General features: G+C 44.2%; 1 protein-coding gene across 1 annotated transcript in view; it reads right to left on the bottom strand.

Annotated features, from left to right (window-relative positions):
• Positions 1-25,133, bottom strand: part of LOC147684523 (extracellular calcium-sensing receptor-like) — a 77,460-nt gene that overhangs the window by 20,997 nt on the left and 31,330 nt on the right. The window contains exons 3-4 of the mRNA XM_086939684.1: positions 4,878-5,714; positions 4,455-4,682 (exon numbers count right to left, since the gene is read on the bottom strand). Coding sequence (XP_086795810.1) covers positions 4,455-4,682; positions 4,878-5,714 — 1,065 coding nt within the window. The remainder of the gene's footprint in view (positions 1-4,454; positions 4,683-4,877; positions 5,715-25,133) is intronic.

Genomic DNA, 25,133 nt, shown 5'->3' with positions numbered 1-25,133 from the left:
ATAACACAGGTCTGCACCTAAATCAGGAGGGGAGGTAATGGTGAGGCAATCCTGGCCGGGAGCACAGCTGTGATACCCAATTCTCCAAATCCACCACACAATGGGCAGATTATAGTCAAAATGTTGCTAACTCGCCGAACTTGCTTTTTCCTTGCAGAAATAGGCAAAATATCATGTGTGGATGTTGTGGGTAAGCCTGGGCGAAGTTTGCGGAGTTGTGCTACGCGGAACTCCACAAAGTGACAAAAAAAACTCCGCTGCACTACGCGGAGCTCCTCAAGCAGCGGACTTCCATAGAAAAATGCAGTTCGCAGTGATTGCACAGCGCAGGCGGTCCCTTCTTTCCCTTTTCTGCTGCTTGTGTAGATTTTAACTCAAGCGGCAGCTTTCTCAACACGAACAAGCAGTTTCTCATCGCAAGCAGTCGCAAGCATATGCAACCACTCGCAATGAGAAACTTGACTACCCCGCGTTGAGAAATCTTGCCAGGATGTTTATTTTCCACGCCCGTGCTCGCCAACTTGATATTGATGTTTGCGAATGAGAAAAAATCTCGCAGGGAGGTTGATTTTCCTCATTCGCTGTCGCCAACTTGATGCTGACGATCACGAGCGAGGAAAAAAACTCCGCTCTGCGAAGTGGAGTTTTTGGGAACTCCACGAACTCTGCGTAACTCACAGTGCGGGAAACTACGGAAACTCCGCGAGCGGAGCGTAGTTTTCCGCCCAGGGTTAGTTGTGAGGGCTGGCAGGGAGAGGCCCTGGAAGAGATACTCAGGATCTGAGGTTCTTTAAATTTAAAGTGAAATTGCTTGTTCTACACTTCTGTGTAATCAACAGAACACACTTACCATGCTCTCATGGCCTGCTCAGGAAAATGAAAGGGAGGAAGGTTGAAGGATGGGGCATGGTGGGAGGGTGCCCTTAGCACAAGAGTTGCAAATTATTTAATGACTGAGGGAGTGGGCGGCTGGTGGTTGGGGGCAGCGGCCGTTTAGATGTGCACACAGAGTTCGAGTTGGGGCGGAGCAATGAAGAACATTCTGGGGACACGATGTGCGCCTGAAGACAGCAGGAGAGGTATGTGCACAAGGAGTCATGGTAGAAACGTTGAGGGTTGGGAAGTGCCCAAGCTATGTTGGTGGTCTGGGCATTCAGAGGAGTGAAGTTGGAGATCCGAGTCTTAAAGGTGAATGGGCGGATGCATCGGCTACTCAGTTGTTGTTTCGGTCAACCTCGTTGATGTAGCTGAAGTTGACTGAACATGCAGGCGGTGACAGTCCGATATTTTTTAGTGGTTGGTGATGAGCCCTGCAAAATGTTGGTGTTGGGGTGCCTTGCCCGCTGGATTGGAGACCGACAAAGAGTGCTGCAGGGGTGGAGTCACCAGGTTAAGTGGTTCTCATGTATTGCTGGCTGCTTCGATGGGGAGGGGACTGTGGTTGTGTGGATGGGTGGCCAAAACTCACCAGAGAGTGCAGGGGTCCAGCAACAGGACACAAGTTAATGGCCTTGAGTTGGATGAAACTGAACCTCAGCTGACGTTTATGGAAGGCACATGTGCGACATTGAAGGAAACTGGAGGCAGACTCTCCGTGTTAGGTGGATGGGACGGTGCTATGGAGGGGACGAGGGAGCAGGTGGGCAGCCGCAGGTGGGGGTGGAGGGCACTGAGGACGGGCGCTGAAGCTGGATGGGCGCCGACACTAGCATGAAGCAAAGCAATTAAAAAAGATTTCCCCCAAACAACAGATAAGGAATCAAAGCATAGTGAAACTGTACTTGGCCGGTGCCCCTCAGCAAAAAAACTGAAATCACGTATTGCTGCCTAAACCAGTTAGGAGGCAACAAAGAAGAGCAACACTGGTAAGTAGAAGGCAGGAGCCAGTCCTTTGCTGAATACTACAGGTCTTGCAGACAGACAGCACATGCGCGCTGCCTATGCTCGGCCAAAAAATTATCTTTAATAGCTGAGTGGGCAACTGGCTCAGGGTCCAGCGTGCCACAGCACTGCTACCTGCGAGTTCACACTTCACTTTAGTTCAGTAACACTTGCAATGCACAAGAGTGGCTCTGAGTGTCTAGTCACCCCGTCTCTTTGTACTAGCCATTGTTTTGTGGTTCAAAAACAATAAAAAGAAGTGAAAATAATACTTCCATTAATATCTCTCTACTGATATATGTTTATTTACATTTCAGCACTCTGTGAAAGGAAATTGAGATTTGGCAGTGGTCAATAGACGGCCTGTGGTTGTAAATTTGCTACCATTGGATTTAGACAGGCGTGAGAAATGTGTTTCTCTCTTCAATCTGTTGAGCGGCAATGCACAGATAAGCACTTTTGTGCGGGTACCGATGCTTAGCACCTCATAATCAACATATTGGTGTTAAATTCAGAAAAACACCATGATTCACACAAACCTGAGTGATCCTGGGCTGCCAAGAGAATTTCTGAGCACCCACCACCAGAGGTAGTTAACTCCAGTTCTATATTCATCTCGCATGAAGATCCTGCCTCTGCGATGAGACTGTGCAACCACCTCTCACCGTCAATGATTATGAATGCCAGCTTCTCTCTCAGTGCTGGATTCGACCCTGTGGAGACCCCTAGGCAATCACAATTTTGGGGACCTCCTCACGAATTATCTCCTAATATGTTTACCTCGGTCCCTACTTGATGGATCACCTTGAAACTTGCCATGCAGTTACTAGACAAAAAGTAGCACCTTTTTAGAAAGGTTTGTAGGAATTCTTCAGATATGACAAAGTGATTAGCAACACAAAAAAACACTTTTCCTATGGAATGGCTGACCTAACTGTAACTACCCAGTGGAGACAACCACTGTTTTTTTTAGATAGATAGATAGATAGATAGATAGATAGATAGATAGATAGATAGATAGATAGATAGATAGATAGATAGATAGACTCTGCATTTCATGGTTTTACATTCTATTGTGATCCTTGTTCGTGAATGAGTTGTCAGTGAAAGTTTCAATAGGTGACTGGTATGATAGGGTGCATGTGTTGGCCCACTGTTGCAGACCACCGCTACTTTCATTGCATTCAGCAATGTTGAGCTGAACCAACTTTGATTTCTTCTAAACTGGGTAAGGCCTGAGCATCCACAATTTACAAATGTATTTGAGAAAATACTATACAAAAAAGTCTACAAAAATTACAAAAGGATTAGGGAAAGAAAATGTAAACAATAATTCCTGGAAAAGCGTCATCAAGAAAAATTAAAAGTGTTCCTTAGATAATTCTCTCTCTTGAACCCGGCTTTAAACAACAACAAAATATTGTCTGGAGGTATTGGTCTCCCATGAAAATGTCCAATTTCTATTGTTTACACAGCTCAATCTGCTTAAGATGCAACACAGGAAGTACTTGTCTTTTTCCTGTTTTCAGTACCCAAAGGTGTTAGAAAAGATGTTTTCAATCTTATTTCACTATTCTTAGAAGAAGATTATAGAAAACATTATTAATATTAAAATTCAGCATTAGGATTTGTAAAACAGTTTTAATTTCTCAACCCTCTTGAAAGAATTGTTTTCCACTAAGTCCAAACAGGACTTGTTCATGAGCTTGTGGCGTAATTTTGGATGTATGTAGAATGTGCATGACTTTAGTAACTGAAATGTTGTGCTTGTTTAGTTTCAGACTTGTGTTAGTTTCTCTCATTTTGCACCTTTTCAAGTATATCATCTTTACTTCTTCAATGTATGACCTCTAGCATGTGTGAATTTTTGTATTGCTTATACATTTTTGTATGGTGACCAATTTCCCAACATTTTAGATTTTTTTGTCTTAAAAGTTTTGAGAAAAAAAATCTAATGTAAACGTTTGGGCATGATTTAGGGTTCTTATGGTGAATTTCCACCTATTGCTGAGGATTATCATAGTTTTGTGCTACACCAGTCGTGGAAAGTCTGCCATTTTGTTGGAGCAGCAACTATTTGGGGACACTTGTTGAAGTAGGGTGCCTTTATCAGATGGTGTTCACCACAGAAAGTTGGTCTCCATAACATGACATATAGTGTTTTAATTCATGTTAGGAAGACCATACAATTCTTTCAATAACATTAGCTCGCTCATTGTGTGTCTTTCTGTCAGTGAAATATGTGCCTGGTGGCACAATGAGACACACTTTTCAAATGCAGTGGATTCAGTATTTTGAGTAAACTGGTGTTCTGACAAGGTAAAACTATATACATTTCAGACAAACTATTGATAATAAGGGGCCTGGCACATGGAGAAAGCCACTCCCTCGAACAATGAAATAAATTCCAAATGTCTATTACCACCACTGTAAAATGAAACATCAAGTTGCATTTCAGTTAATATAATGAGAAGTCCCTCTGCCACAAAAGAGCTGCTATATTTCCATATCAGTATCACAGTGCTATAACTTTAGCACTAGTCTTAGATGAAATTATTAAAAGTATGTCTCACCTGGGTATATTTTCCACCCCAAAAGATGGCACTCTCATTAATGACAAGTTTTTGGTCTGGAGGAGCACTGGCATTGTAGATCCCAACTTTCACATATTTGGTTGTGTCGTTCGATGTCATGTGCCAATATACCAAATCCAGCAATGGTGGAGAGTCTCCAAATTCATCAAAAAAGAATTCGCTCCCATCAGAACTCGTAATGTGAACATTTTTCACATAGTGCAGCATCTGCCCAAAAAATATCAATCATGACCTCAAACGGATAATCAATAAGGTTGAAAAGATATGTATTGATTTGCATATCTAACTGTGGTGATCAATTTCAGCTGCATTTAAAAAATATTTAGATGAATGAAATTCTCTTTTTTATGTCATGCTTTGTTTAGAATGTTGTTGCTCAATCATAACAAAAACAGTACTAACCTGCCAAGGTTGAAAATCCATAGGATCTGCACATGATCTGTTACTGAAAGGACCTTCTTGAGGTTTACAGTGACGAAGATCACCCAGTCCTTCAGCCAAAGCATGGATGGCATTGTATGCAGCAAAGGGAAATCTGAAATCATTCACCTCATAGACAGAAGCATCAAGAGATTCTGGCCTTTCTCTCCCAGTGCAGAGCCTTGTCCCTTCTGTTATGTTCTCCATTGTCACCTCTTTAAATGCTTCTATCCATTTGCAGTTGAAGACTTGCTCCCAGAATGATTTCATGAAAATGTCCTCAGTGTCTGTCAATGGGTGGATGTTGTACAGGAATTCCTTGAATCCAGGTATTTCTCCACTGTACACTGCCAACCCAAGTGTACCATTTAAAGTTTCCCACAGGTCCCGTCTGGAAAACACTGTTGATGGGATCCAGGTTGTAACTCCAATCCAAATTTTTAAAGATGTGCCTTGCATTGATATCTCCTTCAGGAGTGCAGTGATATGTACTCCATAGGTGTAACATACAATCACCTTAGCAGTGGATTTTTGCATAATGCTAACTACACGGGCAAAAGAGTCCGTGCTGATTTGTGTGGGGAGAGTCTCATAAAATTCTATGCATATCTCATTTTCTTCTGCTGCCTTCCTAAGTGTCTGACTGCCTTGGAGACCCAGGTCATTGTTGGCAGTCACAATTCCTATCCAGGTCCAACCAAAGTGGAGCAGTATCTGCACCAAAGCATCCGCCTGGAAAGAAGCACTTGTGACTGTCCGCAGGAAAGACGGGAATTGCACTTTGTCACTCAGGACTGGAAGTGATGCAACATAGCTTATCTGTTGATAACAAAGAACACTATATCTAAAGATGTTGAACTAATTAGTGTGATTCATAAAACAACTGATTTACAAAAATGTTCACACTTTTAGATACATTATTTATACTTGATGAAATAGTGTAAAGATACATTGTTTACCCTTAAAGAAGCAAGATATGTGTGTAAGATTGATCGGTTTGCATGTGATGTACACTAACAGAGCATAACATATTTCTGTTTAAACTATCTGCTGGCCTGGTAAATTTGCCACTTTTAGGGGAGGATCCAGGGGAGGCCATGCAAATGACAATCTATGTACATAAAGAAGTACATCCCAAAGCAGCCCTCCTAGTTTACAAAAAAAAGATCAGAACATTTGCTTATGACATACTTGGTAGTAATGATCTCCTAATAAGGTGGACAATCAAACCACTTGTGTATAAATGTTTCTATGATAATATCAGTTATATATTGAGCTGTCAGCAAGCCACAAAGTAGCTCCTGAGCCATTTCACTGTGACATACTCAGAGTGTGCATGGACTTAGGCCATGGTGTTTGTGTTAAAGAGTCATAATCATTAAAAAAGAAATCTTTAGTTGTTGTCAATGTGTGGTAAGACAAAACACTGTAATGTGCAAATTCTATGTACTAACTTTAAGTAAAGGATAAATAGGTACTTTGAATGCCATTCATAGAAAGCAAAGAAAGCCCAACTTTGGGGAAGGTACAAACAGTCAGCTGAATCAGCTTCATATATGTTTTTTAAAACAGTTACCTTTTCTGCCATCTCTCCTCATTGTCTCTTCTTCTTTTCTCTTCCTGACTCCAGTCCGGAAGAAGGAAGCACAAAGGCTCCCCTAAGCCAATCACAATGCTGCAATGCAGCGTTGTGATTAGTCTGAGTGCAGTGGGTCGGCACTCAGATAGGAGCAGGGAGCCTGTGCATGTTCCCCACCAGGCTGTGCAATGCAGCCTGGTGGGGAACGGGCAAAGTGTGCATAACTGTTTGGCGGGCCCAAGACGGCTGGCCAAGCAGTCATGTGTACTTAGCCTGCACAAACTACTACTCGTCCCTGAACCACCAGCCGAGCCCAGCCCGCCCTAATCCAGCCCAGCAGCAATGAAAAATAAAATGATAATAAAGTTTTTTTAATCATTTTATTTTCCCTTTTTCCCTGCTCTACCTTAGAGAAGGAGTGCCCCTGAAAAGTATACCTTTAATATTTTTACATGTAAGGACTTTTAGTAGGCTCCTTGTACTTTGGTCTGTTATTGAATTATGAAATGGGGCAGCCATTCTCTTACTTCAATGTGAGTGAAAGAATCCTGCCTTTTCACAAGAAGCACATCCACACACAAAGTAGTTCCCTGAAGTAGTATGTACTACATTGGAAATGTGTGCCTTTTGAGACCAAAGAATATATGCTAACTTTTAACCAATAGAGTTTTTTAGAATGACTTTGATTTAAAAAACAGCCATTGCAAAAGCCAAAAGTCTGGCGATCAATGCTAGATCTATTTGCCTTGGCAATTTTTACTCTTCATGTATTATTTATTTGTAATTAAAACATCAGTCATAACAAGGCAGTGGTCAATCCTATACTTGTTCGTCATATCTATCAGTGAAAGGTTAGCCAACATCATAATGCATGATTAAATACTTGCCCATATCACATTCAGCTAGGTGATTTATATAGAGTGTACACTGACCCTTGAGGAATCAAACCATTCAAGGAATTTGTTCATGATTACCTTTTTTATCACAAAGTCCTCACACAATGACAGCATACAAAGTATGTGCAGGCACATGTTCAGGCACATGTACTGTTACCATGAGTCTTTTTTCCAAGTCAATCCAAATTTTTAATCAGTTAGTAATTAGGCAAAGGCCCCATGCGTCTTTTGGCGTCACGTTTGGCGGTCACATTGGGGACACAATTCTGCAGAGTCACTGCAGAACACTGCAACTTTCAACCTTTTCAATGACTCAGGAGGGGTCTTTTATTAAAGTCATTGCTGTTGCGCATTGAACAATCAGCATGTGAAGCGCCTCCAGTCATTGAGCAGCCTTTGGAATATTATCCGCACAATCCTAAAACATTATTATCAGTAAGAAAACAACAAAGGATATGTTTATAATTGTAAATATGGCATAAACTACTTTTTTTTTTTTTGTATGTTCTTATATAGCGCTCGACTACCCGGAGGCATCTCGGCGCTTGCCTTGGGAACCCGTCCTGGCTTTTCCCTGTGAGATAGCCCCTAACGGGCATCTCCAAGGTGAAAGCCAGGCATCCCGCCGCGGGGGGCCGTTGTGGAGATTAAGCAAGCTTAATGCCCAGAGTTGCATAGTGTGAACCCATGATTAGGTCAGGCACCGAAGCGAGAATTATCGAGTCCGTGGACATTTGAGCTCAAGACCCTGCCGCGTCGGGAATTGAACCCTGGTCCCGGGTCTGACCTCTGCTTCAGGGTCTGCCTGCTCTAACCAGTGAACCACACTTCTCCATCAGTAAGTATTGCTGTCCAGACAGTGGTATACTAATTGAATATAACATGGTCATCTACAACAGATGGGTTTTATAGTGATGTTGTATCTATGCATTCGTGCTTGGGTGTTTTCCAAGTAGCTAATAGAATTGAAATAAATCAATATGTAAAAGCTGGATACACACCCCACTTCATCCCCACTTCATTCTATAGTACAAAAAATAAGTAATGCTGTAGTGCAATGTTGGTACTGCTCTAGAGTCGATAAATTAATAATATGACAAGTCCTCTTCAGATTACCAGTTCAAAAAGTAAAGGTCTTAACTCTAAAAGGAAATTACATTAAGTTTACAACTAGCCTCAAGTAGGTGGCCTGTTCAAATATTGTGTCAAGGAAACTTGTTTAATTGTAGAGTGAAAACATTCAGTTTCTTACAAGGAAGGGAGAAGTTACTGTAATCATACAAAATACCCTTTGATGTTTACTTAAATCTGAAGGTGATTCTATGAACCAATGGTCAATGGTACATGTTAAAGGTAAACCATTCTTCAAATTATTTGTTCGCTATATGGCCCAATAGAAATGATGCCTGTTTTCATGCAAATCTTTCTCTTGAATTCAAAGATTGTAATGATGCATGGCTATCAAATGTACAATCTAAATTGATGTTGATACCGCTAATAGACAAAATAAGAAAAACCATAAACTGCAACATCTCAAGGGCAGTTCTACAAATGAAGATTGGCCAGTTCATTTATGAGAAACTACACAATGTTTTGCCCTTCACTGACAATCAAATGAGTCGTCATTTATTTTTTGCACACACAAAGTTGGATTAAGTTTGCAAATCAGATTTTCATTTAAAAATAATGTTCAGTCAATAAAGAGCCCCTTTGACCCTTTGTCACTGACCATGTCATGAGTGATGTAATATGTGATGTCATCAGCAGTGCATTGCAGGCGCGCAAGTTATAGTGAGTCCAACTAACTATAACGTGGGAATTTAAATGGTTTTATGTCAGTAAAATTTCCAGCTAACTATAACTGGTGTGAAACCTATGGTTTTTTCAGTGAATTTAATAGGTTTTTTAAATGCTAATTCCCAACTATAACTGGTGTGAAACCTATGGTTTTTTCAGTGAATTTCATAGGTTTTTTAAATGCTAATTCCTAACTATAACTGGTGTGAAACCTTTGGTTTTTTCAGTGAATTTCAAAGGTTTTTTAATAGCAAATTTCTATAGCTATGAAATGTAATATTTTTTATAATGAATCCTATATTGTATATTAATGTAATACTTTTTTTTTATGTATATTGTTCATGGTTTTTTTGTTTTTTTTTTGCCCTGGAGCGCTCCCGGTGCGCGTCCCGGTGAGCGCACCAGTAAGCGCTTTTGCCGCGAACGAAAACATCATTGTGACATATCGCGAAGCCGCATCCACGTGATACACACAGCGTAAACGCACCCGGAAGCACTCGAGCGCATAAGATCGCGCAACGTAAGCATCCGACGAGCTTCGCGACGCGCCTGGGGGCGCGTAGCGTAAGCGCGTCGGGTCATGTGACCTAAAAATAACACTTTTTATTGGTTCAGGACATTTTTGGTTTCTAAATGATGGCAGCCCTGGTCATGTGACCTGAAAATAACACTTTTCATTGGTTCAGGACAGTTTTTTTTTCCTAATGATGAAAGCCCCCACCTTTTTTCCTCATTCTCACTTTGTACTTTAAGTGAAGAAGACCTGTTGAAAGACCTCTCTGTACCTTTTTGGACTGAAAAATGGCTTCAGTAGCAGCAGCAGCAGGAGCATCTCAGCCACCACCACCATCACCACCAAGAGGACCACCACAACACCACAGTGGTGGAGATGAAGAAGAGGAGGAGGAGGAGGAGGAGGAGGAGGAGGAGGAGGGGGGGAGGACATTCCTGCCAGAAGATAATACCCCATATAGGCCAAAGCAGCACATTATATGGGAGTTTTTATCCATCCCAACGGGCCTCAAAAAAAGTGAATGCGCCAAGGGTTACTTGCCTAATCTGTGGCACTGAACTTTCAAGGGGGAACCCTAACAAGAAATACTCATTTGGCAATAACACCATGATTCGCCACATGCAGCGCCGGCATCCTAACAACTATGCTGCGACAGAGGTCCGAGAACTGGCCAGAAACCCTCCCCAATCTTCACCCAGCACCTCCAAAAGAAAGCAACCCACTCCATCGGGACCAGAGACAAGGGAGATGGTCCCAAACATACAACCCCAGTTTGGGCAATACAGGATCACTTGTATATTCTGTGGTAAAACAATCACCTATGGTGAGCAAAGCATAAAGCTCATCAACCGTGCTGGTGACAACCACAATTTCCCCCCAAAAACATAATTTTTTCCTGATTTTTTATTGCTCCAGTTGAGCCGTTTACAATTCCCTGTTTTTTGTTTCTCCCCATAAAATTAACAAAAAATATATAAAATTGTTAATAAAAGCCCAAAAAAGTACAAAATGTTCAAAAAAACATTTAAAAAATATAAAACAACAAAAAGAAGAACAAAAAAACTGTTCTTTTTAGAACTACCTCCAATTTATAAAAAAAGGCTACATGTTTTAAAAACTCTGTCATTCTTTATCCCCCATGGTACGCTTCCCGGTACGCTCCCCGGTGCGCGTCCTGGGTGCTCCCCCACGCAAATAAAAAAAAAAATGTTTTGCCCCGCGGGGCCCTTTTATGGCCCCCACATCAAACCTAGGTGGTCAGGGGGGTCTACTCTGCCCCCTTTTGGTCATTTCCCCCTTTGTTTTTGCCACCTCTTGTGTCTCGATGCTACTGAGACACAAGATGGCGGCCGCTCCGGACTGTTTGGAATGTTGACAGACACCCGAGAGCCAATTAGCTTTCCGCACGCGAACTCGCGTAGCGCGCTGGTTCGTGCCCCGGTGCGCGTACCGGGGCGCGCTTATAGATATATATATATTTTTGAACCTAAATTACTCAAAATCCACTGTAGCACATATCTTGAGACATAGCAAAGGCACATCGGGCTACCAGTCCCTACAATTTTGCCAAGTTTGGTGGAAATCCATTCAGCCGTTCGGGCTAAAAGTGAGTTTGACCTCCCTATTTGAGTTCCCTAGTTGACCTCGCATTTCATCGACCCAGAAAGACCACACGAATCCAAAACGTAAATGAAGGCACAGGGTTTATTAAAGTCTAGTCCAACAAAATCTGACGCGTTTCGGGCATCCGCCCTTGCTCACAGACAGTCAGTTAGTGCGGCATTCACATTTAAGTACCCAGAGCTTCACAGTTTTTTTTCGATGTGTCAATTAACATTTTTTTCATTAGCATTTTTTTCTTTTTTTCAAACACTACACCATGTGATCATGGAAAGAAAGGACATACTCCATTGTAAGCACTACAAAGTCTGTTTTCCAAACATACATGTTAACAAATGATCTCTACTACATTAGATGGTTAAAATCCATAATATATAAAGAATGAGTTAGTTAAAATTCATTATTTATAACAATATATACAATGGCCAATAAATGCGACAAAGTAAATACAATTAGACGCAAATAAAATGATTGCTTATAATGCAAGCAGACCCAAGCGAAGAGAGCCTTGTTCACATACATTTAAAGAGAAACTGAATAATTCATTTAAATAAAACCCATACACTGTGCAAACTACGCAATCTCGTGCAAATATGCAAGTAAACATCCTGATAAAGTGCAAGTGCAATGTGCAATTTGTATTATCAGCATTATAAAGTGTCAAAGTGCCATTCTGTGCAAAAATTGCATAAATGTAAACTGTATATATATATATATATATATATATATATATATATATATATATATATATATATATATATATATATATATATATATATATATATATATATATATATATATTGATGTAAGATCTTTCTTCTGATTACACAACAACATCTTGATCTAATTGAATGGGGCACCATCTAGTTGTCATCCAATCCACATCATGCCGAGACCCAAAATGTCTTTCAGAGCCACTCCTAAATTTCTCAAGCTCCTGATGAGTATTGTTAATCAACATTTGATAGATTTAGTGTTTACTTTTTTAGCAATGGATTTAGAAAATGTTCAAATTTCCTGGAGGGAACATTGCAGGATGTCACTAAATGTACCTTTGTTTCATCACATCACATTTCAATTTATTATATTTATATTATTGGCATTTTCCAAATGAGTAATCTATTGATAGCCATTCTAATGGCATCATTCCATCTGGCACCCAAATGTTCCAACTTTTGAATCCTCTCAAGTTAACCTATATTTCCAAAGATCTCACTGGCATCTCCTAGTAATCATGCTCAAACTATCTTAAATGTGGCTGTTTGCCATGTCGATGCCACAGATCTTGTGGACACTGATCGCTGTCTAGGTACCACACCTCCATAAATACCTCTGACATGGCCCTGTTCTTCCATGGCATGATGCCCAATCATCAATGGTAGTCTGCCAAACAGGGAACACAGCCATAGCAACAAGGACAATAACCGTATAATATCAGTAACATCACAGATGATACCCTTTATTATCAACATGGCTCCGTGCTCTCCTCTCCTCCTCCCCTCCGATCCTCTAGCCCTTCCTTAAGCTTCCATCGCCCACTCGCTAGCTGCCCCCCTCCCCAGCCACTTCATCAACTTGTGCAAAAAGTTTAAAATAGGACGCAAAAAACAAACAGACATCTGTGGGTTTCCCGCCTCTCAATTTGCTACCACAGTCAGAGCTGGGTTGTATTTCAAATGAATTATGCAGGATTGGGTGGAAAACATGACACGCTCGTGACGTCGATGCAAGTCGGATGGCTCGCGGTGATGGATGGTGACTCAAGAGTTGACGCCCATCAAGGCTGCATTCAGGAAGAGTCTGCACGCCAGTCCAGCACCAATTCTCTTCATATGGTAAGTGGGAGGCTGGGGCAGACTCTGCCATGAGTTTTTTGGGGAAACTCCGCACTGCCAGCGGAACGCTGAGTTGACAGCACGCTGCAAACTCCGCTAGCGTAGTGGAGTTCACTGCCCACACCTAGCTATTATTCCTCACTCTCGCTTTTGGTGCCTTATGCAGAAGACTGATGCATGTGACGAACAGAAGCTCCCTGTCCTGCACAGGTCTGAAAATAAGAATGGCCATTCAAGAGATTTGAATGCCTTTTTGGGCATCTAGTTACAACTACTTCATTCGATTTGTGGCATTTTGTGTTTAGACACCTAAAGTCATGTTTAGTCAACCGAGCAGGCATGAATCCAGGTTGCTCAGGTTGATTTAGGTTCTCTATTACAGTATAAAGTTAGTTCACCAACACTGTGGCAACACCCTTAGTATTAGTGTTTAGCCATTAAATGGGCTTTTATGAGTTTTAACTGCTGTACTTTCTAGGACATAAAGCCTTGACAAGCTATCAGCTATCAACTAGTTCTACTTCAACCTATGTTTGGTTCATGATGTGGTAGCAGTTGACACTCCTTAATAACAGCTCATCTCCCTGATTTCTGATGTTTGATATCTGTTTAACCAGCCGTGATGCAATGTACTGGCTAGGATTAGAGGCATTACATATTTAGGGAATCTAACGTGCTCTTATTTTGTATCAAAGTTTTGCTGGTCTCTTGAAATATCTTAACAATTAAATATTTGTTGGGAAAGTCATTATCTTGGACCCAAGTAAACATTCTTCTATCTTTCTCTATGGGGACTGTAAGATTGGCAAATTGTAATAAATATCTTGGATCAGTCAATTGTATGATGGTCCAAAGTGTAAAACCTTTGCCTAGACATCATTTTTATTTACAATTTCCACCTCCAGGTCATCAATTTCAGGATTATTTTTCTCATAACCCAGAAGTTTGCCTAAAGGTCCCTGATCTTCTGGACATATTTGAAGCGAGTACACTATTTTTAATTTTTTATTTTTATTTATTAGAGTTTTATATAGCGCAAACCTGACCCAAAAGGGTATCAGAGTGCTTTACATATATGCAGGTGAGTGAACAGGTAAATCAGAACAGTAATAAACCATACAACAATCACAATAAAAGTACAGAAGGCCATGGGAAGTAGGCAGGGAAGCTAACAGGAGCCCATCCAAACGGTATAAACAAAGAAAAAGGTGAGGGAGAGTGGTAGGGCAGGCCATAAAAACAATAATTTCGATCACAATGATAGTTCCAGATGAGGCTGTACCCAGGCAGGGTGAAGGAATCCTTCTAGTCCACTAGAGAAATCAACAGAGTAGGCATAGTGTCAGGAGATAGATTACCAGTGCATCCAGATTGACTTATCGGTGTGGGAGAGTCAAGATAATGGTAGCTTGTTCACGAATGTGTTCATCAATAGCATTTGTCACTTGTTTTTTGTCTGATTCAGATGACGGGTTGATTCTGGTTTCCGATGGTAGGGAATTTTAAATTATCTGCGCAATACCCGATAAGGCACAATTGTACGTTTTTTTCTTCTTTAATTTCTGTAGTTTCAGCAGAAAAGATAAGATGCTTCCAGAGGTACTAGTGAGACTTTCCAACCCCAATTTTTGTGCAATGTATTTCGAGGTGTTGGGGTGAATGGCTTTGTGTGTTAAACAGGCAATTTTTAGATGGATTCTTGCCTCATAGGGGAGCCAGCTTAGAGATTACAAATCGGGTATGATATGTGTATTGTGTTTAGAACTTGCAGAGACTTGTCGCTACATTAAATGAGGCTCTCAGGGGGCCCATCTTAGTTCTAGGTCCATAGTCCAGTCTGGGAATCAGTAAGGCTTGGACAACTGATTTGAAGTCATCCACAGGGAGGAAGGGTTTGATTTTCCGTAAGATGCTCAGTTGAAAGTTAGCTCTTTTGGTGGCTGAGCTGCTGTGATCTTGCATGCTCAGATTCTTATCAAGTGTAATTCCCAGAGATTTTGTGGAATCGAGGACAAGCAGAATGCAATTGAGGACAGTTAAATGTTTCAACCAGTCATCAATGTCTAGAAATAGTTTGGGGGTGAAATTAAAAGGAATTCGGTTTTGAGAGTGTTTAGTTTGAGATGGTTGCATGTGAGCTAATTTTGAGTGTTTTGAAGAGTTGCGTTAAGGGATCTAATATCCTCCAAGCAGGAGATTTGCAGGTAAAGTTGGGTTTCATCGGCATACATGTGATAATTAATGCTTGAAATTTGCAGGATTTTAGTTAACGGTTCTATCAACAGGTTTAAGATAGTGGGTGAAAGAGAGGAACCCTGTGTAACCCCTAACTAGACTGATGTGGTGTTGGACAGGGAGTGATTAATCTTTATTCTTTGCGATCTATTGTGTAGGAAGGAGGCAAACCAACCTAGAACAGGACTGGAGAGCCCCATCCTGTTTTCAAGTAAATCCAGGATATTGTCATGTTTGATCATATCAAATGCTGAGGAGCAGTGGAGGAGAATTAGCTGACAGGATTCATTTTGATCAAGCATTTGTAAAGCGTCATCAACTATGTGCTTGAGGACCGATTTAGTGTTGTGTCCCTGACAGAATCCAAATTGATATTGGTCCAAGAGTTGGAATTTTTCAATGTGATTGCTTAGCTGGATATGGACACACTTCTCAATGAACTTAGAAAGAGTTGAGATGCTGGAGGTCAGGCAAAAGTTATTTGGACCCTTTTCGTCTGCTGTTGGTTTTTTAGGAATGGGGTTAACCTTTCCTGGCTAGAGGCATTCTGGTAGTTCAGGGGGGGGGGGGGGGGAGATGACAAGGTAGAAGGACACCCCAGAATTGGACCTTCAAGAATACGAGCAGTGAAGAAGACGAGAGTAGTGCCCAACCTTCCACCTCTAACCAGGGCAGAGTGAGATTTAATCCTTAGGATAGATCAGACGAGGATCTAGGTACATTATTTATTTATTTAGCGATTTGTAGAGCGCCTGGTGACCCGGAGCCATCCCCGCGCTATAACATTTGTGAAGACCAGAGGGAAAAGGGAACTTTATTTTGGGAATAGCAGAGTTTTCAGTTTTTTCCTGAAAATAAGATGACTGGGTTCCATCCGCAGGGGGAGGGGAAGTGAGTTCCACCCAGAGGATGCTTTGACAGAAAAGCGTCGGCCGCCGGTACGAGTCTTCCTGTATCTGGGGACGTTGGCCAGACGCTCGTTATCCGAGCGAAGGGACCTGGGGGCCTTGTATGGAGTGACCAGGTCTCTCAGAATAGCAGGGCCAAGACCGTTGAGCAGTTTGTGTGCAGTGCACAGGGCCTTGAATTCGACCCTTTGACGTATTGGAAGCCAGTGGAGGGCCTTGATCGCTGGTTTGGCTGATACTCTGGAAGGGAGGTTCATAAGGAGCCGGGCGGCTGCGTTCTGCGTGCGCTGGAGTTTAGCCATGGTGGCTTCAGGAGCTCCCAGATATACCATGTTGCTGTAGTCCAGCCGCGCAAGGATCAGACCTTGGACCAGGAGTTTCCTAGATAGGGGCGGAAGTAGTGGGGGGATCCTGCGGATGGAGCGCATGAGACCAAAGCAGGTACCTGCTGTTTTGGATGCTTGAGTTTTCAGCGACAGCTCGGGTTCTAGCCAGACTCCTAGGGTCTTAATTTCTTGTTTCGGGGTGGGAATTTCCCCGAACACGTCTGGCCAGACCGATGGGGGGATGGTGGTCCATTGCTTGCCCAAAAGCATGACTTCTGTCTTTGACCCGTTTAGTTTGAGCGATGACTCGCACATCCAGTTGTGAATTTCCTTGAGGCAGTTCAGCAGATTGTCAGGATGGTTGTCCAGATGGGAGAGTGAGACGACCAGTTGCGTGTCGTCCGCGTAGCTCACTATCTTGATCCCGAAGGGGGCGACCACGTCTTCGAGAGGGGCCATGTATGTATTAAATAAAGTGGGGCTTAGTGATGACCCCTGGGGGACACCGCTCGTGAGGGGGAGGGAGGCAGAGTGGGAGTTGCCATCCCATACCTGGAACGAGCGCCCGAAAAGGAAGGATTCTATCCACGTGAGCGCCGAACCTGCGAGCCCTGCCGCGGCCAGCCGATGGAGTAGGACACAATGGTTTACTGTGTCAAAGGCTGCGCTGAGATCCAGGAGGGTCACTGCCACTGACCCTCCTGAATCCAGAATGCACCTTGCCTCCTCGATGGCGGCGAGAAAGGCGGTATCTGTGCCGTGGCCCGGGCGGAACCCGGTTTGGGACTGCCGCAGGAGGTTATTTGATTCTAGAAACTGTGACAGTTGCCCATTGACCAGTTTCTCGGCCATTTTGCTGATGCAAGGGAGGAGTGAGATTGGCCGGTAGTTCGCCATGTCGGCAGGGTCCAGATGAGGTTTTTTTAGGAGTGCCTTGACTACTGCACTCTTTCAGCTGGGGGGGACCGAGCCTTGAGAGAGCGAGATGTTTATCAGCTCCGTGATCGTAGGCACGATGACAGGGGCTACTGTTTTCAGGAATCTGATGGGGGCGGGATCCAGAGGGGATCCGCTTTTCATTTTGGCCATGGTTGTGCCTACTTCGTTCAGTGTTACTGCCCTAAAAGCGGTCAGCTGAGGATGCAAGCTGTTTCCTGCGCGGTTGGTGGGTGCATCATTGTCCATGTGGTTCGGCAGGCAGGGAGGGGGGAGGGAGACTAGAATACGGGCGATTTTGGAGTTAAAGTAGGTAGCCAGTTCGTCACTTCTGTCCGCAGGGGGTGTGTTGGAGGAGGGTGGAGCTGGTATTTTCAATAGCTCTTTGGCAATGAGAAAGGATTCCCTTGCCGAGTTGGTGGAGTTTTTTATTCTAGTGTCATAGTGTGAGGCTTTAGTGAGCTTCAGGGTTGATTTATAGATTCTCACCGACCTCTGATAGGCTTCCTTGCTGGCGTGCTGCCAGTCTTTCCTCCATAGCCGCTCTGCTTTTTTGCAGTTTTTGCGGAGAGTCCGGAGTTCCGGGGTGTACCATGGGGCAGATCCTAGTTTCCCGTTTTTATCCTCAAGGGTTTTTATGCGGAGGATGGAGTCCAGTGAAGTGGCGATCCACTCCCTGAATTTCCTGTCTGCGGTGACCGGGTCTTCCGAAGAGGTAGGGGTAGTGGAGTTCAGGGTTCTGGCCCAATCCTCTGTGGAGAGTCTGGACCATGCCCTGTCCCTGGTAAAGGTAGTGGGTTTGTGGAGTTTCTTGAAGGCTCCTGGTAGGCGGAGAGGGACCATGAAGTGGTCCGTCCATGGTGGTCCATGGTGGTCCGTGGTCCGTCCATGGTGGTCCGTCCAGTGGTCCGTACATTCTTCCGCTCTTTTTTAGGACAGCACCAGAGAGGTCGAGGAAGAGGGGGAGGGGGCATCCAGAGGGGGAGAGGCAGGGCTCGCCAGAATTTGAACCAAACATGGGAAACCTACTCCCTCGGGTTGCACGCAGCAGAGGCAAGAAACCACTGGATTTTTGACTACTGTAGAGAACGACATAGAGTTGAATTTATCTGACCATATGTTGACAAACGATGAACGCCAAGTCCTTAATAAAGGTCTTGGGTTCGTAACTACTCCTGTACATGACAGCTTTAAGTGCAGGAGTGAATTTTTTGAAGTAATGAGAAAAATTAAACTAAAAAAATTATTTGCTGATAAAGAATGTGATCCTCCCTTTGTATTTACCACCAATTTGCATCGCCCCTCTTCCTTTTGCCATCCTCTTAGCTCGGTGGGCCCGGAGGTACAGGTGTTTGAAGAGGAAGTACTACGGGACATTGGCAGCCTGGAGAAGGCCAAGAGCAGACATGGGTTTAGCAATATGAGCAAGCCAGAGTCGACAGCAGTTAAATCTTTACAAAACAACAATTCACTGACCATCAAACCGGCTGATATGGTCGTGATGAACACTAGTGATTATGAGGCAGAGGTGTTGTGGTTACTGGGGGCCGTCAAAATTATAGGCCCTTGGTCCCACTGGAGAGATACAGGATCTAATAAGTGGACTAGTGACAGGGGCGAAAGAAAAGAAATGGGTCACTTCTAAGGAAGCAGATTTTCTGATTAACATGAAACCAAGAGTCCCAGCATTCGATAAACTGGCCAAAATAGATAAAGCGCAATGGCCTCCACCGGGCCGCCTGATTGTTTCAAGTATTCAGTCCGTGTTGGAGCAATTCTCTGACTTTTTTCTGAGGGAGTGTGTCATTACCCAACCGTCCTACCTGCAGGACACCACATCTATCTTGAATATCTTGGAAAGCCTTGAGTATGACCCTGAACATCAATTCTTGATAACAATCGTTATGGAATCATTATATACAAGCATACACCAGGAAGCCACGCTGGTGGCAGCAGCGTGGGCCCTGGTGGCGTGTGAGTAGTCTTATGACACTCCCCAATCGTTTGTACTCCAATGTGTGGAAATAGCTCTGACCATGAATTTCTTCAAGTACAACCAGCAGATGTACCTTCAAGTGTCTGGTACTTTGTTGGACAGGCCACGTGTAAGGCTTGCTCTCCCCCGCACGACCAGGCCCGAGCCCGGCTCTTCAGGTGTTACACGCAACAACCACCCGTTTCCCGTTTCATATGGGACCCCTGCCCCTGAACATCTCCACACCATGGGCCCGATTCCCTACCGGCCCTCTCGCCCGGCCTGGGCACCATCTTGGACACAGCACCACGAGGCCGCGTGGCCTCCGATCGACCCTAACCCTGGGCCTGGCCAGGCCCCGACATCCCGGCACCACCATCCACCCAGGAGGTGAGCGGACTACTTGGCAGGTCAATGGGAGAAAGAGGTGTCGATGGCTCTCCCCCGCCAGGTGCCGATCGCCCCCAGCTCCCCCAGGCGCTGGCTCCACCCCCCTGCTGGGTGTCTGGACTCCCTCATCCCGGACCTCCCGACCTCCAAGTGCGAGGGTCCGGACATCAAAGGGCGCCAGACCTATAACTGGGGCAGCTCCAGAGCAGGAAGGCAGTTGTATCCTGGAGTCGAGAGACGCAGTGAAGAACTCATCCTTGACGGACTACTGGCGCTGCCGTAGCCCTGCCTTGCGAACTATCGACCTGCCTGCTGGCGCTGCCGCAACCTTCTGAAACCTTCATCGTCGTCGGGACCTGCTGGCGTGGCCGCGGACCGTTTGTAACCACCACCTTCATCGGGACCTGCTGGCTCCGCCGCGGACCGTCGCTACCTTCAACCATCCCGGGACCTGCTGGCTCCGCCGCGGCCCGATCATCTAGAACGCCGAGCTCGAGGATTGTGAGCTATTTCATCTACCACCAGATCCACCCGATTGGTAACGAGACTGTCCCGCTACCCCCTTACCCAACCAAGAGACTAGAATAGAGGGGACCCCTGAGTCCAGACCTCCTTGTACCATTTCACCGTACTTAAAGAATTGCTTATAAATTAACGCTGAACCTTATCCTTGTGTGGTGTACATCTGTGGGGGGGGAAGTTACTTGTCTGTACGATCGCTGGAGACGGCTCTCCCCGGAGACCTCTCCCCTTGTCCTCGGCCGACCCTCCCGGTCCGTCTAACATACTTCAATTGGGGCAACTTTTGCCCCCAGTCTGGCCTGCATTTATGTAGGCCAGTTTGAAGCAAACTACATCAACCATGCATCTAACCCCTTCCAGAATAACATCTGTCTCTGGAAATGGTTTATAGATGATGTGTTGTGTATCTGGTCTGGCACTGAGACTAACCTTCATGAATTTCTTACTTGGCTGAATGGATTGGGCAAATGCCTGAAATTTACCTGGAAGATCAGTAGGGACATGGCGACTTATTTGGATCTTGACATCTGTGCAGTGAGAATCGGATGTGTACTAATGTACATCAAAAGCCAACTGATAAGAACTCCCTACTGCATTATAGGTCTTTCCATCCTCGTGCCCTACGGGACAATTTGCCTGTGGGCCAATTCCTCCATTATCTGAGGATTTGTCACACCACAGAGAAGTTTGTAGAGCAAGGAACAGAACTGACGGGTAAGCTTGAGAACTGTGCATACCCCAGGAAAATTGTAAACAGAGCTCCCAGAAGGGCATTAAACATACCTAGAGCAGCCTTGCTGGAGAGGAATGTCAAAGAGAAAGGGGAGTGCCTTCCAGTGGTTTCTACATTTGATCCACTATCCACAGGGGTACGCCAAATTCTCAGGAAACATTGGCACCTGTTGAGCACTAATTGCTTTACTATGCCAGCCCCAGATTTGCTTTTAAAAGATCTAAAAACCTGCAGGACCAACTGGTACACACCCGCCCGAGGCAAGAGTTGGAGACCACAGGACTCCCTACTGGGCATCCCCCTTGTGGGGGATGCTCTGTTTGTGATTTTACAGAGAAAGTGAGTAATGTGCAACTGGTAGACGGGAGAACGTGGTATATGAATACATTTACTAACTGTAATAGCGCTAACGTTATATACCGGTTGACATGCCCTTGTGGGCTTCACTATATTGGTCTGACAACACGCAAGATAAAAATCAGGATCCAGGAACATCTGAGTACCATTAAAGCCAGCAAATTAACTACCCGTCTGGTGGTGCATTACCGAGAACAGAAACACCACCATAGAGATATGAAATGGGTCGTCTTGGAGAAAGTATGGGGGGAAGCACTGAGTATTGAAAGCAGATTGATCACCAGGGAGGCCAGATGGATTTATCAGGAAAGGGCGGACCGACAGAGTTTGAATGACGTCACTGAGTGGAACAAGGTAGTTGCCAACACATAGTTATGAGAACTGACATCTTAGAAGAGCATGTCTGTGGTGTCCGTCGGCTGGGGGTGTCAATCGTGTGAAAAAAGCCCACAATGTGGATGTAAGGGTGGCAGTAATTATTTACCACCATAAAGATATGAGGAATTGAATGCAATAAACCAGTGATAAGGGATGATTGACTCCTCTGCATGAAATTGGATTGGCCTTGCAGTATATAAAACCAGTATAAATATGTGGACTGGTACAGAGTTGTAAATATTGTAATACGTGGATGCGTACAAATGTCCCGAACTGGTGGCTGTTGGTATGCCAGAAGGTCGCAACCTCCAGCTAAATATACATTTTTGGTTTCCTTGTCCAATGAGCAATTACAAAAAGGAGTGAACTGCAGTTCATAGAGCAATTACTGATGGGTGTCACTCTGTGTTTTTTGTGTATGTGTTTTCTGTGTCTATGTTCCACAGGTATCAATCTGTGAAGTCACAGTGTGGCATGGACTGACCCCTAGCTCTGAAGAAGTTGCCTATAAGTATTGTTAGGCAATGAAACATGTTGGCTTCATATAATAGAAGTACGACAGTAGTTCTTTGTTTTTAATGTGAGCAGACACCCAGCAGTGAATAAAATTGGATATAATGCTAGTGGTTGTCTAGCTCGTTTTTAGTGGGTTAGAGCCAGACAATTGATGCAGGGGGCTCTGACTCAGGGGTCAGGTTTTTCAGGTTTTTTAGATGTTTCTCCAATTGAGTTGGGGACATTATTTTCACATTGATTTGGATTTCAGTGGAAATGTCACTGATGATGATAAGTGGAACACACTGATGAGTACCTATCAGTAGTTACCTGGCTGTTGTTTCCGTAAGGTACCTTCCCACTTTTCATACACTTTTTATGGGGATTGGGTGTTAGGAACTTGTGGCGGAAGATAGATACAGATAACAGTGTTATTAAAGGAAGGGGATAGGAACACCCTGAAAGTACAACAGAGTGTTGCTAATACCTTAAGTATCCTCACCATTGAGGAAGGCGGGGGATGTTCAAGATGTTCTATTATTGAGATATAGAACAGGTTTTTTGTGGTAAATAGGCATTCTGGTATGGTACCTTGACTTATCAAAGTGTTTACTATTTTGGTCCAGAATGGAAGCAGTGAGGTTTTAATCTCATTGAAGAGATTCGAGGGTGGTGGACCATTGAAGTCTTCAGTGTGTTCTTGAGAGAAATGTAATGAGAAAAAATCATATAGAATCAAAGAATCAGCCAACAAGTGTTTCATCACAACGCAAAGGCTTGTGACTCTTCAGGGCTGTTATACTGTTTGAAGGTACGTGAATAAGGCCCCTCAGTGCCGGTGAGAAATCCAATCCGGCCTTGGGTGATGCGATGAGCTAAGAAGGGCGAGACGCCAGCCTCTAAGCTCAGTGAAGTAGGTAATATGGGGAACTAGATGGTCTTGGTACAGGAACAGAAGGAGGGTGTGTTTTGTCTAAGGATCACACTTGGACGTGTTCCGAGTCGGGATAGCCAGGCACCGACCTAGGATCGCCGGACCTCTCCACAGGACGAGCAGACTGGCGCACCCGCCCTCCCGTCTACATACCGCTTGAAGGCTCATTATTTAAGGTCAATTCAAGCCGTTTCAAACCCGCTACGCTCTGTTCTTCCAGTCCACGCACCTGGCTATCTCGACTAGAAACCCGTCCAAGTGGGGCCCATGTGATGTTGACCTCAGAATATTTTACCATTAGAGACTACCGCAACTTCTTTGTATCCCCACCACGTGTGCCTAGGACTGTGCCTATCAAACTGTTGGGTGTTCCTGATTCACAAAACAACGGGGGATAATGGGTAGTTCCCCCGACCTAGCAGCACCATTTATACCGACAGCACATACAACCCAGAAAAGCATACCAGTCTGAGCGCCAATCTTCCTGACCATACCTAAAAACCCAACATCCCAATGATCAATTAAGTCGTTTTAGGGTTTGAGAGTAGACAGTATTTTTAATATGGTAGCTTCATCATAGGTTTTGAATCAGCACCACAATTCAATGGGGCAGATTTACGATAACTGGTGCATCCCTGCATGTCAGCAAGGATGCGTCAGTTATTGTGCACCATGCCTCCGTCACCATGCATGCGCCTCATTTACAATGCGGCACACCATGGGCAAAAACGGCACAGAAATGTGACGCAACTGTGCTGTAAACGCGGTGCATTGCTGGAGTTGCATCGCAAGCACGACGCAGCTCCAGCAATGCTCTGGGGGGCCCTATTCTTACAATGCTGCGGCAATCCTTATGCCTGCTTCAAGCAGGCGCAGGGTTTTGACGCAGCATGGGCCCAAAAGTGACTGAGTAAAATCTTGTAGATTTCACTCAGTCACATTTAGGAGGTCTTCCAGTGCCGGAACGCCCCGCCCCCCAACCCCCTGCGCAGGAACGACTCCTTCTGGCGCAGGGCTTTACAACGTGACGCATCTCCCAGATGCGTCACATTGTAAATACCCCGCAGCATGGCACATCTTTTGCGCCGCCGCTGCGTCACAAAAGTGACGCAACGGCAGCATACAAGAAGAACAAGGGGCTTGTAAATCTGCCCAGTTGTTTTTAGGGGAGTGAGTAGGACACTCAGGACAAACTGAAGGGTGGGGGTTGCCGAGTGGAGGAGCGGGAAGGAGATCCAATGCAGCCCTTAAGTCATTTTCAATCTTTTTTGTCTTACCAAGAAAAAGGAGGAAATATGTTCACAGTTAGGCTTCAGATTATTGATCTGTCTTAGAAAGTGGGTTGTTGGTTGAGTGGGGTGTGAGCCCTTGGTCGTTCCCATGCAGGGTGAACCACAAAAATTCCCTAAATTTACCTCTGCTTAAACCTGAGTTGCTTGGCACAAAAAACAGACAGGCTTAACTTAGAGGCATTGTGTAGAGTGTTTATGCATTACACATACAGTAATATAGTGACAAAACAACAAAATCCAATAGAGTATATTTATATAAATTATTTGACACTAAAATGCCAAAAATCTAAACAGTAGAACTGGAGTTATGAGTTTTTAAAGTTTTGGTAAAAACTAGAAAGTAAAAGATCAAATCACCAACTGTGGACATCAGATTGTGGGAGACCTGGCCAAAGGTGAAAAAGAAGGCAGATGGAGCACCGTTCGGAAATAAGAAGTGGGTTTGGCCCACTCAGTGCTTACCTTTGGACTTGGATTCTTGAGAAAAATGCTTTGAGAATGTAAAGTTCAGCTGGG

Source organism: Lissotriton vulgaris, chromosome 10, assembly GCF_964263255.1.
Source record: "Lissotriton vulgaris chromosome 10, aLisVul1.2, whole genome shotgun sequence".
NCBI lineage: Eukaryota > Metazoa > Chordata > Amphibia > Caudata > Salamandridae > Lissotriton > Lissotriton vulgaris.
The sequence above is the reverse complement of the archived record's forward strand: the minus strand, read 5'-3'. Positions and strand labels throughout refer to the sequence as shown.